At 34.1% G+C, this 17,574-nt stretch overlaps 1 protein-coding gene across 11 annotated transcripts in view; it reads left to right on the forward strand.

Annotated features, from left to right (window-relative positions):
• The window catches only part of NBEA (neurobeachin), a 689,863-nt gene that overhangs the window by 320,939 nt on the left and 351,350 nt on the right, over positions 1-17,574 (forward strand). For all 11 annotated transcript variants that reach the window (XM_040448178.1, XM_040448180.1, XM_040448182.1 and 8 more), the window contains one exon: positions 7,252-7,313. In XM_040448178.1, the coding sequence (XP_040304112.1) occupies positions 7,252-7,313 (62 nt within the window). The remainder of the gene's footprint in view (positions 1-7,251; positions 7,314-17,574) is intronic.

Below are 17,574 nucleotides of genomic sequence, written 5' to 3' on the forward strand. Positions count from 1 at the left end.
ATAGTGCCAACACTATTTAGGTGAAATTATGCTGATAATTAAGTTTGCAACAATCTTACAAGAAAGCTGCTTTTCAAAGCTGCTTGGATTTTAAATTATAAAGCATCATAGATATATAATCGAAAATAATTATCCCCGCAGTTTAAAAAATCTATAGATGTATGCATGCACATATGTATGTGTTCTCTCTCTTCTTTACACACAGACATACACATGCACATGTACACACACACCTTGTGATGAGTAAATAGATTTTTTGGAAGACAGCCAAGCCGACTTGTTTTATGTGTTATGTGGCTGTTTTTGCTCTGCATTGGCAGAGTTGAGTAGTTGTAACAAAAATTTATGGCTGCCACCAAAGCCTAAAATATGTTACCTGTGCCTTTATAGAAAAAGTTTGCTGACCCCTGATATATAGAGAATTCAGTTTTGTTCCTATTCTAAAGACATTAAGACTGCCATAAGTTGTTGGCATCTTAGTTTTTAGTGAACTGAAGTAAATTAGTGAATGAATGAACTCTCACTGTCTCTACAGTATTTCGAGGTGGTTTTTTTTTTCAGTTGAAAGGTATAATCTAGAAATAAACTGTAATAGTTTAATTACACTTAAAAAGCTTTTACTTAGAAAATGAACTTAATGTTATTTTAGTTTCTGGAAGGTAATATTATAATTGTTTCCATTCGTAATACAGTTTTACATTAAAATCTTTGAAATAACATGAAATCTTGAAACATGAAAGCAGTAATATTACATATACACATATTAATATTAGTTGTAGAAATAATAATTAATATTCAAGCCATCATCATTATTGCAAAGGATGTTTAATATTAAGTTTTTTTATTTGGTTTTGGTGTTTTGGTTTTAAATGAGAAAGTCACACAAATTACCTCCTTTGCTAATTTTTACGTTTTGGCCTTAATAAGTTCAGATGACTTACATGGTAAAGCTGGAAGTAAGTTTTTACATACAGGGGCATAACACAGTGATGAAATAGAAAAACAAATTTCATATTGCAGATAAGAAAGTAAAAGATTGGTAAACCAAAAAAGGAAATTGTTGTTATACTGATAGAGATGTGTAAACATTGCAGAGGTCATAAATGATAGACACAGATATACATATGGTGTATATACAGTATAGTGTATTTTAGAATGCTTTAGAAAGCATTTGGTTTGGAAGCCAAAAAAGGACATTGCTATTATGCTGATAGAGATGTGTAAGCATTGCAACAGACATAAACGATAGACACAGATATACATATGGTGTATACAGTGTATACTGTATTTTAGAATGCTTTATAATACACTGTGAAAACTGCATGGAACAGAGACTTTCAAAGAAATTAGCAGCTGTGGACCACTGAGGCTAAAACAAGTGAAGCATAGCAAGCCTATTCAATTCCTTTCAAGGTCTGTAGTTTTTATTCCACATTTGTTACTAAAATGAAACTATTTCAACCATTTCAGTGTCCCTCAATCTCTACTAATTTCGGAATTTAAGAAAGTTAAAATCATTAGAAAGTTATTTAAAAACTAAATAGTCCTGGGAAGACTTGATTTTTAAAACTCAAATTATCAGAATAGTCATGTCTGTTAGATGGAAAATTAATTTGGATATTTTATTATGAGGAGAAATAGAAAACTAGATTTTAAAACTACTGGTAGGAACTCTTCTAAAAATTACATAATTATGTTTCCTTTAACACCACGCTCTCTGCCTGACTTCTTTATATTTGGTTTGTCAGAGTTAGAACATCTATACTTAAAAAACATACACTCCTAAAACTCAACATTAATTTTTTGCCTATATTTCTAATTTTGTCCAGGATGAAACTCGGCACTTTCTTTCCACATATCTGCTGCTTCATTTGTTATCTGTAGCTCAGGTAAAGTCTTCACCACTCACACTTTCATTGCTCCTGTACCCTGCTGTTTAACCTCCTACCCTATTGTCTGAAATACTGTCTCGTCTCATTCCAAAATGACTTTCACATCTGCCTCTATTTGCTTTGTCACTGCCTTCAGCTCAGGCTCACATTGTCTTGACTGGACTCTACAGTTGTGGATTTCTGCCTCTACCACTTACAGAAAGGGATCTTCCCAAAATAGATGGTATTCTGTCTTCCCTCTGCTTAGAATCCTTCAGGGGCTCCCTGTTGACACTAGGAATACATACCATATATGGTCCTGCTTCCTCAATCTCTCTCTCTCTCTCTCTCTCTCTCTCTCTCTCTCTCTCTGTCTTCATTTCCACTTGCTGCCTTCCATCTTTTGCACAAGGCAACATAATACTCCAACCCCATTTTACTATCTAGTTCTTGTTTCTTTCTACCTCTAATATTTCTGTCGCCTCAGATGACTTTCCCTTCTTTCCTGTTTTTACCTAGATAAGCATGACATCTTCCAAATGACATAGTGCATGCCCTGTAAATTCTCAGCACAGTTGCTCACTACCTTTCTGGGCTTCTAACACTTTGTACTTTCTGTCTACCTCCTAGGATTCTATACATGATTATTTGTATATAAAATCTGTGCCACTTTCCTTACTTCTTTTTATACTTAGTACTTGACATGGTATTTGACACATTAGACATTAAGCTCAATAAATGCTTTTTGAATGAATTGGGCTCTTGTCCCTTCCAAAATACTCTTATATTTTTCTCCAAATCTTACGTTTTTTTTTTTTTCCTCTATCATCTATAGCAGTTACTCAGTGAATGATGGTTTCCAGATTTATTCATTAATTGGTATTTATTGGGAGCATACTCAGAGCACTGCCTTAGTCATAGATGCCTGTAGGTCTCCTGTCTTGGTAGAGGACCCTTGCTGAAGGAACACTGATACCGCTTAAAAGATGAGTCCCACCTATGAGTGTGATTCCTTGCTGGAGTGTGGTTCCTTGCTTATCACTGTAAGGCTTCACACCCCTTACCTCCCACTGTGAGGAACATCCTGCCAGAGAGAGAATTCCTCCATACTATTCTGAAGCTAAGGGTTCTTTTAATTTGATCTAATTCTACAGATACATGAAATCAGACTCACAGATTGACGCAGAAGAGTCTGACAGCTCTGTATTAAAACAGCATCACTGGACCTTTCAGTATTCCTTGAGTTAAAGAAAGATAGCTTTCTCCCAAAGGTCAAACTTTTAACTTTCCATTCATCTTACATTTTAATGGGGTTTGGTGGGGTGTTTTGTTTTGTTTTGTTTTGTTTTGTTGTTTATGGTAGGGAAGTGGAGTTCTGAAAATAAAGCTGACTTCTAACCCCTAGTAAGTGGGAACCCAAAAGAACTGCCAGTGTTTTGGATGGTGGTCTACTCAGATCTTTTCATTCTTTACTTCCTGCATCTGGGCCACCTCAAATTTGTCCATCCAATTAATCTTCTCAAGTGCTTCTATGTTAGCCACTCAGCTGACTTTATCTTTCAACAGTATAGTTCACAATATATTCAAAAGCTATTACTAGACAGTTTTCTTCACTGTTGAGTATCTCCTTTACATACATATTTATTTTCTTCACTCCAGGTGTTAATTTTATACTGGTAACTTGTATGGTATACAGTATTGGATTAGTAATTCTAGTCAGAATATTCTGGTGAATGTATATTTGCTGATGAAAATAGTCTAGTAACTGGCCAATACTTCTAACTAGATTTTTGTTGGAGAGGCGCATGTGTACAGCTCTTTTGGGGGCTACCTCCCTGAGAGGGTGGGAAAAGTGATCAGAGAATCGGAATACATACCTTAGCCTTAGTAACATTTCCCCAATTTTGTATCTTGCTCTACATTCTTTCTCTTTCAAAAACATTTGTAATTTTACTGCTTTAAATCTTTACTTATGTTTGGGGGCACCTGGGTGGCTCAGTCAGATAAGCATCTGACTTCGGCTCAGATCATGATCTCACTGTGAGTTCGAGCCCCACGTCGGGCTCTGTGCTGACGGCTCGGAGCCTGGGGCCTGCTTCGGATTCTGTGTCTCACTCTCTCTCTGCCCCTCCCCTGCTCACGCTTTGTCTCTCTCTGTCTCAGAAATAAATAAAACATTAAAAAAATAAATAAATAAATCTTTATTTACGTTTAAATTTTACCCTAGGCCTCAGTCCCACTTTCAAATGCCTCCTATACTCTACTCATCCTTCCCCTAAGCAATAAAGGTCTTTCAGATTTATTTTTGTTCCCTTTCCCCTCTGTGCTTTTGCTAAATATAATGCTTTTTCCCCCACGTCTGACTAACATATGCTGCCTTCTCCAAGGAAGCTGTCAAAATCATCTCAGTTGGAATCAACCTTTATAACCTTTCTCATAGCCACATATTGCCATCCTAGTCATGTTGAATTATTTACGTAACTCTGCAGAAGACATTAAATGGCCTTTCAAGTTAGGTGACTTGAATTCAGGTTTCAGCTCCACTACTTACTAAGGGAAACTCCTTGGGCCAGTCACTGAATCTTCATATTTTATCTATCATATGAGGTAATAATAACTAAATCAAAGAGTTGTTAAGAGAATCAGATGAGATAGCAAATATATAAAAAATGATTTGTAAATGACAAAGCTCCTGGTAAATGTTAGATAATCTTAGATGTGAATTAACAACTTGGGACATATGGGAAGGTATAGATAATGTCTTAATTCCTCAATGCTAACACTGTACTGTGCTCCTATGAGTAGATGCCAGATGAGTCGATTTGATTATGAATTTCTTGCCAGGTACAAAAAGGATAAAATCAACCTGTTTGAAATATACACTTATAAAATATCTGCCTTATGCTTATACAACCTGAGTTCTTTAGAGCATCACTAGATAAATATGGCTTTCTTGAGCTTATGATTAAAGTTATAAAAAACCATGTTTATTTCTACATCTTAAACTTTCAGGTATGGATACTTTTTAATTTAGAAAGTGTGCAAGGATAGAGTGTCATCAGACATTGCTTGTATTTTTAGTATCTGTAATGAAAAACATTGGAGTTAGCCTATTTGTTGTAGTAATACTAGAAATAGTTCCAACCAAAGTGATTGTATAGAATTGGAAGGCTGATAAGTTTTCCAGAATTGACTCTGCTTGTGTTCTCATTGTCAAAGTTGGATGTTTTCTTCCTTTAAAAGAGAATCCATTAGTTCCTTCTGTTCAAAACCAATTAGACAAAACACATTAATAAAGTTGTGAGGCTTTATGGAGTTGAAATCCCAATGGCCGTCCTGATTGCAAATTGCAGTGTGGCTATCTGTTGATTTATTGTTATGTCCTTTGAACAAGGCATTGATGGGACATTTTTTTATTTTTCCTTATGTCAGAATTTGTAAAAATTGTGAACATTCTTGTAACATAGAAGTCTTTTAGAAGTTCCTTTAAAGAATGAGTCTGAGAAATTAATGCAATTGCATATTTTTCCTAATTTTTACTTTAAGTTGTTATGTATTTAAAAAAATTATATGCAAAATAAATATATGGTGAATAATTCTTTTTATAGTTATCTTTTATATAGCTTGCAGTCTAAAATCTAAACTGATATGGAGTACATATCATAATTATGATTGTTTTGCTGTGCATAGTCCTTTGGCCTTTTAGTTTTGTCAAATAGTTGAGCAGCCAACAGGTGATAAATGTCCCATTAATCTTTTTGACTCTCTAGCTCCTGAGCATGAGAATTGCTGATCAATTACAGCAATTGTCTCTTAAATGAGCTTTTCACATCTGCCTCTTATTTCATTAGTTAACTGTCTGCCCTAAGATCTGATAAGATGGAATACCAGTGCCTTTTTACAGCTTTTTCTGTCATGTGTACAATAAGGATAGTCTTGTTAGCAGAGTGGGCACAGAAGGGTATTTATCCACTACCTACAATAAATATACATGCTACAGCCTAGAAGGCATTTGAGACTGTTTACTGAAATCACCTTAAGAAGAAAAATCTGGCTCCACCTCAACTTTCCATTTAGCAACAACTAATGTAAGACCATGGCATTTCCTACTATATACAATGCTTTTACAGATTACTTTTGTGCTCATATGAAAAGAAAAAACAAACCTATTAATTTTTTTAAAAAGCAAAAATATTTTAAAACCCTTTTTTTTTTAATTAAGAAGCATCATGATTACATACTCTCAACCCAAGATGGTTATTAATTCTTAGTTATATCTTCCTCTATTGCTGACACTTTTAAAAAACTACCAATCATGATCTGCTTTCTAATTATATGTTATTCAGCAGTGATCCTTTTGATTGGGAAAAGTCTTGATGAATAATTAGTGTTTAAATTGTTTGTGGGAAGAATATTTTCCTGCCTGTAGAATGAGTATAGTAATAGTATGTAACAGAGTGAAAAATGAGAATTAAAGGGCTCCTGGGTGGCTTGGTCAGTTAAGCGTCCAACTCTTGATTTTGGCTCATGTCCTATCTTAGGTTCCTAGGATCAAGCCCCACAGCAGGCTCCATGCTGAAGGCAAAGAGCCTGTTTGGGATTCTCTCTCTGCCACTCCCCTGACTCATGCTCACATGTGCTCACTCTCTTTCTCTTAATAAGTAAACTTAAAAAACTAAAAAAAAAAAAAAAAAAATTAAAAAAAGAAATGAGAATTAAATGAGCTATGTATATAAGGCACTTAACACAGTACCCAGCACATAGTAAGTGATCAATGAATAGTAGCCATTTATGTACAAATTATATAACATTTCATTCTTTTCTCTACTGATGACTGTTCAGAGACTTTGGAAACACAACAGTGGAAGATTTTATAAACATAGCTTAATGTGATACTTGTGTGTGAAGTTCATTTTTTAAAATATTTTAAAAACATTTAACAACTGACAACCGAGGGAGTGTTATTATTTGTAAATTATTTTAATTTTGTGTTTTTAGAAGAAAATTTAGGTGGATCTTCACTGATTATTGTCCTTTGTTCTAGAGACAGTCACATAGCAAATGTCTTTGGAATAAAAGTAGCTCTAACAAGCTCACCAGTTTCAATAACTACCCTGTACCTTGTTTAAATATGAGAAATGCCTTGACCAAATAAATAACCCAAGCATGAAGAAGTCAATTTTTTTAGTATTTTTTATAACTTCTTGAATATCTGAATGTTTTAAAATTGTCATAAAAACTATGTGAATGTTTCCATTTGTTTTATTTTAGGAGTTCTATTTTAAGGAAAGTTTTGATAAGTTAAAATCACGTAATTAATTAACTCGGAATGATGATTTCTACCATGGAGATTCATTGTTTCAACCTTTCTTCATTGCAGGCCTCGTTTGTATGAAGTCCAGCACGTCTGTGGTTGAACTCGTTATGCTGCTTTGTTCTCAGGTAGGAAATCTCATTCACTGGATTGCATTAAACTCCATGAGGATTTTTAGTCATAGAATGCATATGCATATATTTGTATTTGTTTATATATATTTAAAACTTCCATCTCTTATAGATGACAAAAATAATTTATATTAAGATATTTTTATATAGATGATCGTACTGTGTGAATATTGATATAGTCTCCCTCTCCCTTCTTCCACACACTTTAGCTATCTTATTCTTTCCCACCATCCCTATCCTTCTATTGTCTCCTATCTGGAAATATATATATATATGTGTGTGTGTGTGTAATTTGTTATAGATTTTTGATACCCTTCTTTACATGTGTCCATTTAAAAATGGTATAGTAGAATTTATAGTTTTGACATTTATTGTTAAATGATTTCTTCTATTAGATTAGAGATAATGAAAGCAAAGCCTTTTCATACAATAGCGGAGTATAAAATATAGCTTATTAGTGAATGGCCTTTGATACAATACCTTGTGGCTTTCCTTTTTTTTAAGGTAATTTGTATATTTCAGGATACATTCCAAAAATCTACTTGTGCTATTTATCTTTAATAATCAGATTCAAAAATACAATTTATAGTTTTGGGGTTTTCTTTCTTCTTAGCATGTATAAGAAATTAAAATACATGTATTACATTTTTCTAATAACTAAAATTAGGGACCCAGTGGTCTGTCTTCTCAGCTCAGTCAAGTCTCCGAGTGATCCTGATTTTCATATAAGTATTAAATATTTTGTATTATGAGAACAAGAAAAACAGCTTATGTGTGTTTGTAATAAGTAGTTATTACATTTATCCCTAGTTTCCTCAATAGAAAGAAAAATACATCTAAACTCTTTCTAGTTACTGACCTTGAGGTCCGTCTGAAGCTGCAGCTAACTCCCAAATAAACAACAATATGGCTTCAATATTTAAAGGATCACCTTTAAAATATTAGCAAAAACAAAACAACCAAGACTTACCTATTGATTTCCAGTCTTTAGGTTTATTTTCTTGAAGAATATATTCATAGGGAAACCATTAGGTCCATTTCTCCCTTTTCAGCCAGGAAGAATATGAAGAATAAAGAAAACAGCATCTCTGGCAGGAGTTCATTTGCAGGGCATTTGAAAATTGTTACCTATTGCCAGAGTCCTGAGTTCAAGAGACATTCGGAGAGATCCGGACCTTTTACGTTCTTGATGATGCACATGTATTAAAAAAAAAGAAGAAGAAAAAAGCTTTTGTGGGAAAAAAAAGTACCTTAAAATTCCTTCTTCTTTAGCTCTGGGTTTTACTGCAGTTCAGAGAAATAAAGAAGAATGTAGCATTAGGGTCTAGTGTCTTTGATGGCCTCATCATCTAATCATAGGTTTAACATTACTCATTTGCTGGCTCCAGGAATTCCTGCCATTAAGGGCCCTAGAGATGAAACTTTGCCTCAGATATTGATTGAAAGGAAGAGTGAGAAATTTAAGCACTCTGTGCAGTGCACTCTCCTTCAGTGTTTCAGCAAAGCAATATTATAAACATGTCTCTCAGTTTGATTTTTAAGTTGAATTTTTTAAATAATTCAGAGTGTATTTAAATATTTCAAGTGGTTAATTGATTAACTATACTTCATTTAAGTGACTACAGAATGTATGTTTGTAAAAAATAGTTCCCATCATTCTATTTGTTAAACTGAAATGCTGCTTTCCATCAAATATTTTTAAAGAAATAATGAGTAATAATCTTACTTTAATACAGTTGAGGTAGGATGAGTTTATTATAATACTGTGAAATTAGCTTATGAAACCATCTTTATAGATCATTAATTTTTCCATGGATGTGTAAAATCTTGGTTTTAAGGACACTCACAAAAATAGACATGCCTTTAAAATTTCTTTTAATCTGTCATTTTTCTCTACTACTCAAATTCAAGATGATCTATGTCCTGTTTTCATCCATTAGCAGGACAACCATAGCAGTAGCAGACTTCTGATAAAGGAAAATAATTACAGTTAATGATGCTCTGGAGCTTGCTGGGCCTAGCACTCTCCAAAGCTGGGTTCTCTTCTACAGGCCTTAATGCGTCTCTTGGACAATGGAGCTGATCCCTGTAGAATTAGCAAAGTTTCTAGGGCTGTCTTTGTGCCAGGGCAGTCCTGAGGAATCTTTAAAGCTACAGAGTTCTGAGTTGTCTTTTTGTTTTATCTTACAGTCAGCTTTTTATAAATATTTATGGCTCTATGTTGTTATGATTTATTATAAGTTTGATGGTAGTTATGTTATTAAAATTCCAACGCAAATGGAATTTTTCTGTTTATTTATTTGCTTAAAATGTGTTTTTCTTTTTCCAAATTTAGATAAACTATTGAAGGATAAAATTTTGTTTGGAGAGACTAGGTAGCTAAGGATTGAAAAAGGGAAAGAAAAGGCAATCTTTCTCTCAATATTTGTTTTTCTTTCATTTGTGACAACACATTAGTTACTTTAATTTTTATGCTTTTCATTTCGGAAATTTCATGTTAACAACTATTACTAAAGATACCAGTTTTTCTTTTCTTCTTATCTGAGCTCCTGAACAAACTTACTATTGCCACTGGTTTGTGTGCAAAATATGGTCTAAATTTACATGAGATCGTATTACAAGTGTCTGAAGGTACTTGTCAAGGATAATTCAGTTCATATGGACAGCCTTTTAAACTCCAAGGGACATGCCATCCAGTCTACTCCCCAGTGGAATTTTAGGTCTCTGTCGAGAACATATTTTTACTTTTAAGAAGCTATTAGCATTATCATTGTATTGCATTTATTGTTCCACAAATACCCAAATGTTTCTTACAATATTTTGCATAGCTTTCCTTCCCATGCATACCTGATGACACAAGAGTACATTTTAAGAATTAACTCTTTGTTCTTCTTCCCTTTCAATGTGTATTAAAGTTGCGTCTTAGTAGTATCTTTTTAAAAATAATTGGTTTCTTGTCGTTTAGAAGTAAAATGAACTGAAATAAAATAAGTCAAATAATTAATATATTTTGTTTTAACAAAATCACTGCTTAATCAGTTAAATGTAGTGTTTCCTAGTGTTCTTCAGGATATCACAGGTCTGACACTGTCTTCTGTCAACTTTTTTTTTTTTTAATGCTTTACAATTACATTTGTTTGAGGTGCTCTATGTCATTCTATATATGTACCTTAATTTTCTATTACATTATTCTGAGTGTATTGTGTTCTTTGATGAATAGCAGATTTAGTTTTCAAGTAAACTTTTTTAGGTACTATAATAGTTTCTAATTATTTCCAGATTTTTTTTTTTTAGGAAGTCTCCATCAGAGGTACTCCAGGAAAAATTGAGTGATGTTATCCCGTAGGATTTCTTTAAGTTTTTCTAAGTAAAGCTTAGCAGATGTCATTGCATTTTTCTGTGCCTTATCTTTCAATAGAAAACGTTTTATAAATTGAGAAACTTTTATGTAAAAAGTAATGTCTCTCAGTATTCAAGTACTTTCTGACTTGAAGTACTGATTAAGCAAAATGCATGCTTAGTAAATCATTTTTATTCTCATTAGAAATCCCAAAACGTATACGTAACATAAAATAGAAGTCAGCCTTGCAAGTTTCTTTAGAATCTGTGTATGAAGTTACTAACATGAATTATTTTGTGGTTTTGTTTGCCTTTTGTTTTCTAAATATTTCATATAGTTAAATAAAAAGGAAGTTAGTGACTCCACTGATGTGATCAAGGCTCAGACCCAGGACTTCTAAACACAGCACTTAACAAAAGAACCACAACTGAGGAACAGTCTTCCTTTTTCAGATGATTTGGTATTTGAACTTTTAAAATTTTCATTTTTTCTCCAATTTGATACAGTTTATTCAGATGGTACAAAGGAAAAACACATACTTTTCTTCCAACTATAATAAACCAAAGATAGAAGTAAAAACACAGATGAGATGAATATGGAAAGCTAGTAGTGCATACTCGTTCATGAGTGCCCACTATTGAAAACATTTGGGGTGTGTATAGTAAGATGATAAATGTAAGAAAACTTGGGATGGACTAGATTTTTTTCAGTGTTGTGTTTTTTTTTTTTTTTTTTTTTTTTTTTGCGGGGGGAGCAGCAGAGAGAGGGAGACAGAATCCCAGGCCGGCTCTGCGTGCGGTCAGCACAGAGCCCAGCGTGGGGCTGGCTCTCACGAACCATTGACATCATGACCTGAGCCGAAATCAAGAATCAGATGGTTAACAGACTGAGCCACCCAGTCACCCCTGGATTAGATTTTTAAAAAGCATCTTCAGAAATAGGAAATCCTAGTTTTCTGATGAAATTGTGTCACAATTATTTATTTAGTGACTGCTTTTTTATATTAGCCTTGTGCTGGTTACTGAAGATTTATTGGTAACATCCTTCCATTTCTTAATGTGGTCTGGTGTTATCTGTGAAACTTGCCTGTTATGTAGCTGAGTTTGAACTCAATGATGAGTAAAAAAATTGTAGTATGATATATTTTTTTTTAATTTTATTTATTTATTTGTATTTTTGAGAGAGAACGAGTGCAAGCAGGGGAGGGCCAGAGAGAGGGGAGACACAGAATCTGAAGCTCTGGGCTCTGAGCTGTCAGCACAGAGCCCAATATGGGACCCAAACTCATGAAGCATGAGATCATGACCTGAGCCAAAGTCAGAAGCTTAACCAAGTGAGCCGCCCAGACTTAGAGCACACTCTAAGCCTTTTATGCTTTAGACCACACTCCAGCTTAGAGCTGTGATGTGCTTAGAGCACACTCCAGCCTCATTTTAAGTATATCAGAAATTAAGTAACCACACAATAGGTTTATTTGGGTTTAATTTGTCACGTAGGGAGTTACCCATTTCCAGGCAGTATATGAAACAATGTTTCCTCAAGGGTAGTTTTTAATATAAAGTGTTATTGTATGTTAATAGCATAGAATTGAAGTCGATAAGAACTTTCTAACTTGTGATTAGTATTGAGTAGTTCCTGGTGTTTGCTTTTATAAGTTCTGCCTCAGCGTTTAGGAGAAATAAAGCCTCTGTCTCATTCCTGAATATCTCACAAATCCCTGCCTTTTTCTCTGGACAGTGCTTGGCCCCAACTTCTATCTGTGGCATAACATCCTGTCAAAGTTAAAGGGGCAAATTAGTCATTAAAGTTTTTTGAAATTGCCCAGAGCATACCCTCTTTCTCGCCATAAAGTTTGTAATATGTCTTAAGTAGAAATAAAAGTTTAGCAGGCAATTGCACATGTGATGATGCATGAAGATTACTGTCAACTTGAGTCATAATAAAGTTATTAGAAAATATGGAGAAGATTTATAGTAAAAATATAGACATTTGGAAAAAAAGTATTTCCATTTAATGTATCTTGGGGAGAATGCCTACTGCACAAATGCAACAGACTCAGTCTGTTATTTACCCAACTATTATGGCATCCCTCTATGAAAATTTAATCCAAGATTTAAAGAACATACAATTCAAATTACTTTTGATTATTTCCATGTGGTCTTTTATTATTGATTTCTTTTACTCAACTCCTAGAAAAGTTAGGAGGTATAATGAACATTGAGTCTATCAGTTTTATGTCATAAAATATTTATTTTCCAAGCTACCTATAATATATGTAATGCTTGTGCATGATATAAATACTTTCATCCTTGTATATTAATTAACTCATATCCAACACAAATTGTAAACTGAAGAAAATGATGAATAAACAGAAGTTCTGAGCTCCACTGTATGTAAATGGTAAAATATAAGAGAAACAACAGCCCTTTTTCTCATGTCTGAATTCTTATAGTTTTACTAAAAACAGGACAAAAAGAAATCTGTAAGCCTTGTCCACCCATACAATAATCCTTGGGAGCTATAATTTCTGTAGGAGAGGAGAAAGAATATAGCATATTCTGAGGTAGACAGATTTCCCTGGGTCACTGATAGACCACCTCCCTGACCTAGAACCCCTTCCCATACTTTGCCACAATAGCCACCCCTTTCCTTTCTTTCTAGCTATTTTGGCATGTTTGTTTTCCCCCGTGTCTATTTTTCTATGTTTATGTTTTATAAATTCTTCAGACACATTACCACAAACTTTGAAAAATAGCAACAATAATGTGTATGCATTCCACAGTCCTACCACTATTACACATTCTCTTGATTTTAGGTGGTTTGTTTGTTGTTGTTTTACTTTTGTCCAATGTATACTTCAACATACTTTATTTTTAATAGCTATTATGTGATAAGTAATTGTGTCCTCTTTTACTTTCATTGTTTAAATAATTTCAGACTCACAGTAAGTTGCAAAAATAGTACCTAGAGTTCCACGTGCCCTTCCCACAGCATTATTCGCCCTTCACTGTTTTTTACATGCATTCATTTGTGCATGTGTATATAGATCAAAGCAATTTCATTTCTTGTAATGGTGTAACTACTGACATTATCAAACTACAGGATTATTAGTGTTACTTCATATCTTCCCAGTTAATTCAAACTTCTCTTTCATGAAGCTTCTTGTTCATGATTATGTGGTTCTAATCACTCCATCATTCCCTTTAGCATTTGAAATACATACATCTAGATAGTAAATACAGGTGCCTGTTTACATGTTTTAATTAAATGCTCTTACATTTGATATACGCATGCTTTTCTTTATCCAGTTCATTGGAATTTCCTTTTGGATAAGCATTATGTTCAGTGTTTCCTTTCTTTTCTAAGCATTCCATACAGCCAGTGGAAAAAATTAGTTATGTATAGTGTCATCAGTATATTTATGTAAAATCTATGGAGAGTGTTTTAAATTATAGAATGTTTGAAATTATTCAAAAGGAGAGACTTCTTAAGGATGCTGCAAAGCCTTAAAGTCTTCCAAGGTTACTCTATGGATGTTAATCCACTTCAATTACACTACAAATTTACACCATAACAAAGTTCATTTTATATTTCTGTTCACCATTATGTCATCCATGCTTCGCAAACTAACACATAGTATATATATTTATTGTTACTTACTGAATTAATGCATGACTAGAAAGAAAACACAGTCCCCAAGATGATTTGATTGATACACTTTTATTGTGGTAAAACAGAAAGAACATAAAATGTGCTTTTTAACTATTTTTAAATGTGCAATTCAGTTGCATTAATTACATTCACCGTGTTGGATAGCCATTACCATTATTTATTTCCAAGAATTTTCAGCATCCCAAACAAAAACTCTGTGTCCATATCTCTCTCCCCCCAGACTCTGGTACCTCTAATTCACTTTTTATCTTTATGATTTGCCTATTCTCAGTATTTTATATAAGTGGAATTCCTTTATGTCTGGTTTATTTCACTCAGCATAATGTTTTCAAGGTTCATTCATGTTGTAACGTATCTCAGAACTCCATTTTTTTTAATGGTTGAATGGTAAATACTCCATTCTGTTTACAGACCCATGTTTTGTTTATCCATTAATCTGTTGATGGACACGTGGCTTGTTTATACCTACTTACTATTATGAATAATGCTGCCGTGTTAACATTGGTCTACAAGTATCTATTTGAGTTTCTATTTTCAATTCTTTTAAGCATATACAATTCTTGAGGAGAATTGTTGAGTTGTGTGGTAATTCTGTTTAGCTTTTTGAGAAATTTCCAGTTTTCCAGGATGACTCACTTTTTCCATTTCCATGAGGAATCAACAAGTGTTCCAGTATCTCCATATCCTCTCTGACACTTGTTATTTTTTATTTTTGTTGTTGTTGTTTTAATGTGTTGCTGTTGTTTTAATTATGGTTATCCTAGTGAGTAAGAAGTGGTATTTCATTCTTGTTTTGATGTGCATTTTCCTAATGACTAATGATGTTGAGCATCTTTTCATGCATCTGTTGGCAATTTGTATCTTCTTTGGAGAAATGACTATTCACATCCTTTTTCATTTCCTAATTGAGTTTTTTTTTTTGGCGGGGGGGTTGGTGTGTTTTTTTTTTAACATTTATTCATTTTTGAGAGACAAAGAGAAAAAGAGCATGAGCAGGAGAAGGGCAGAGAAAGACACAGAATCTGAAGCAGGCTCCAGGCTCTGAGAAGTCAGCACAGAACCCAACGCAAGGCTCAAACCCACGAACCATGAAATCATGACCTGAGCCAACATCGGATGCTTAACCAACTGAGCCACCCCGGTGCCCCCAATTGACATTTTTTGTTTTTTGTTGTTTTTGGTTAAGTTTTAGGTGTTTTTTTATTCTGGATATAAAATCCTTGTCAAGTATATGATTTGGAAATATTTTTTTTCCTATTCTCTGGGTTATTTTCATTCTCTTGATACTGATTTTGGTACACAAAAGTTTTTAATCATGTCCACTTTGTCTATTTTTGTCCAATTGTTTCTTAAACTTTTGCTATCATATTTTAGACCCAAGGCCAAATCCAAGGTCATGCAGATTTTCCCCTATATTTTCCTCTAATAGTTTTAGTTCCTCAATTTAGGTCTTTGATCCATTTTGAGTTAATTTTTGTATATAATGTGAAGTAGGGATTTAACTGCATTCTTTTGGATGTGGATATCCAGTTTTCCAAGTACCATTTATTTTTTATTTTTTAAATTTTTTTTTCAACGTTTATTTATTTTTGGGACAGAGAGAGACAGAGCATGAACAGGGGAGGGGCAGAGAGAGAGGGAGACACAGAATCGGAAACAGGCTCCAGGCTCTGAGCCATCAGCCCAGAGCCCGACGCGGGGCTCGAACTCAAGGACCGCGAGATCGTGACCTGGCTGAAGTCGGACGCTTAACTGACTGCGCCACCCAGGCACCCCCAAGTACCATTTATTGAGAGACCATTCTCTTTCCATTGAATGGTCTTGGTACCCTTGTTGAATATCAATTAACTGTAGATGCCAAGATGATATTAATTCAAAAGTAGTTCCTGGGGCACAGGGGTGGCTCAGTCATTGTGCGTCCAGCTTGGGCTCGGGTCACAATCTCATGGCTTGTGAGTTCAAGACCCGCATCGGGCTCTGTACAGCTTGGAGCCAGAAGCCTGCTTTGGATTCTGTGTCTCCCTCTGAGACTCTGCCTCTCTCCCACTTGCTCTGCCTGTCTGTCTATCTCTCTCTCTCTCTCAAAAATAAATAAACATTAAAAAAATTAAGATTATAATTCATAAGTAGTTCCTGTACATTAAAAGAAAAACAATTTTAGGATATTAGAAGGTTAAATGAAACTTCCCCTCACCTCATATTTTCACTACCCAGGAGTGATAACAGCTAATCATTGAATGAATATTCATTCAAACTAGATTTCTATACATAAATGCAAAGTTACTTCTCTTGTTATTAGTATAAGCAGAAATTGGTCTTATAGCAGTGATGGCTTATAAATCGCTTTCCCAGTTGGTACTCTAGAGAGCAGCACTGTGTGATAAAAATGTAATGTGAATCACGTACAATTAAAATTTTTCTAATTACCACATTTAAAAAGGTAAACAAGATAGGTGAGATTAATTTTAATAATATATTTTATTTCACCTAAATATCATTTCTACATGTGATCCATATAAAAATAATTAATGAGCTATTTTACATTCCTGTTTTTATACTGTCTTTCAAATCAGATAGGTGTGTGTGTGTGTGTGTGTGTGTGTGTGTGTGTGTGTGTGTGCATGTGTCTGATATATATATATGTGTGTATGTGTCTGTCTGTCATATGTGTATTTACTTGTAGACTCTTTTTTTTATTGTTTTTAAATTATTTTGGTGACCTTGTTACTACCCGGTGTTAATTATAATGACGAGAAAATTTTATTCACAAGTAACAGTTACTGAGGGAGCCAGGTTTACAAGTCTTTGTTCTTGTTCAGAAGTCCAAACACCACACAAGTTTATCAATTATTTAAAATTAATCAGGTATGGGACACCTGGGTGAGTCAGTCGGTTAAGCATCTGACTCCTGATTTCAGCTCAGGTCATGATCTCACCCATATCAGGTTCTGCACTGACAGAGAGGAGTCTGCTTGGTACTCTCTCTCTCCCCCTCTTTCTCTGCCCCTCCCTGGCTCACATGAGCACTCTGTCTCTCTCTTTCTCAAAAATAAATAAATATTTAAAAAAAATTAATCAGGTATATAATTTATACTTAGAACACATATTAGTTCATCCAGCTACATTTCAAGTACTTCTAATAGCCACATATGAGTATAGATGCTATATTGGTCTCCACAGCTCTTCCTCCCATATATGAATATCTGTGCTTCTTTTTGTAATGTTAATATAGTCCAAAAATAGAAC

The sequence above is a fragment of the Herpailurus yagouaroundi genome, unplaced genomic scaffold (genome assembly GCF_014898765.1).
Source record: "Herpailurus yagouaroundi ecotype Mexico unplaced genomic scaffold, PumYag 197, whole genome shotgun sequence".
Taxonomy (NCBI): Eukaryota; Metazoa; Chordata; class Mammalia; order Carnivora; family Felidae; genus Herpailurus; species Herpailurus yagouaroundi.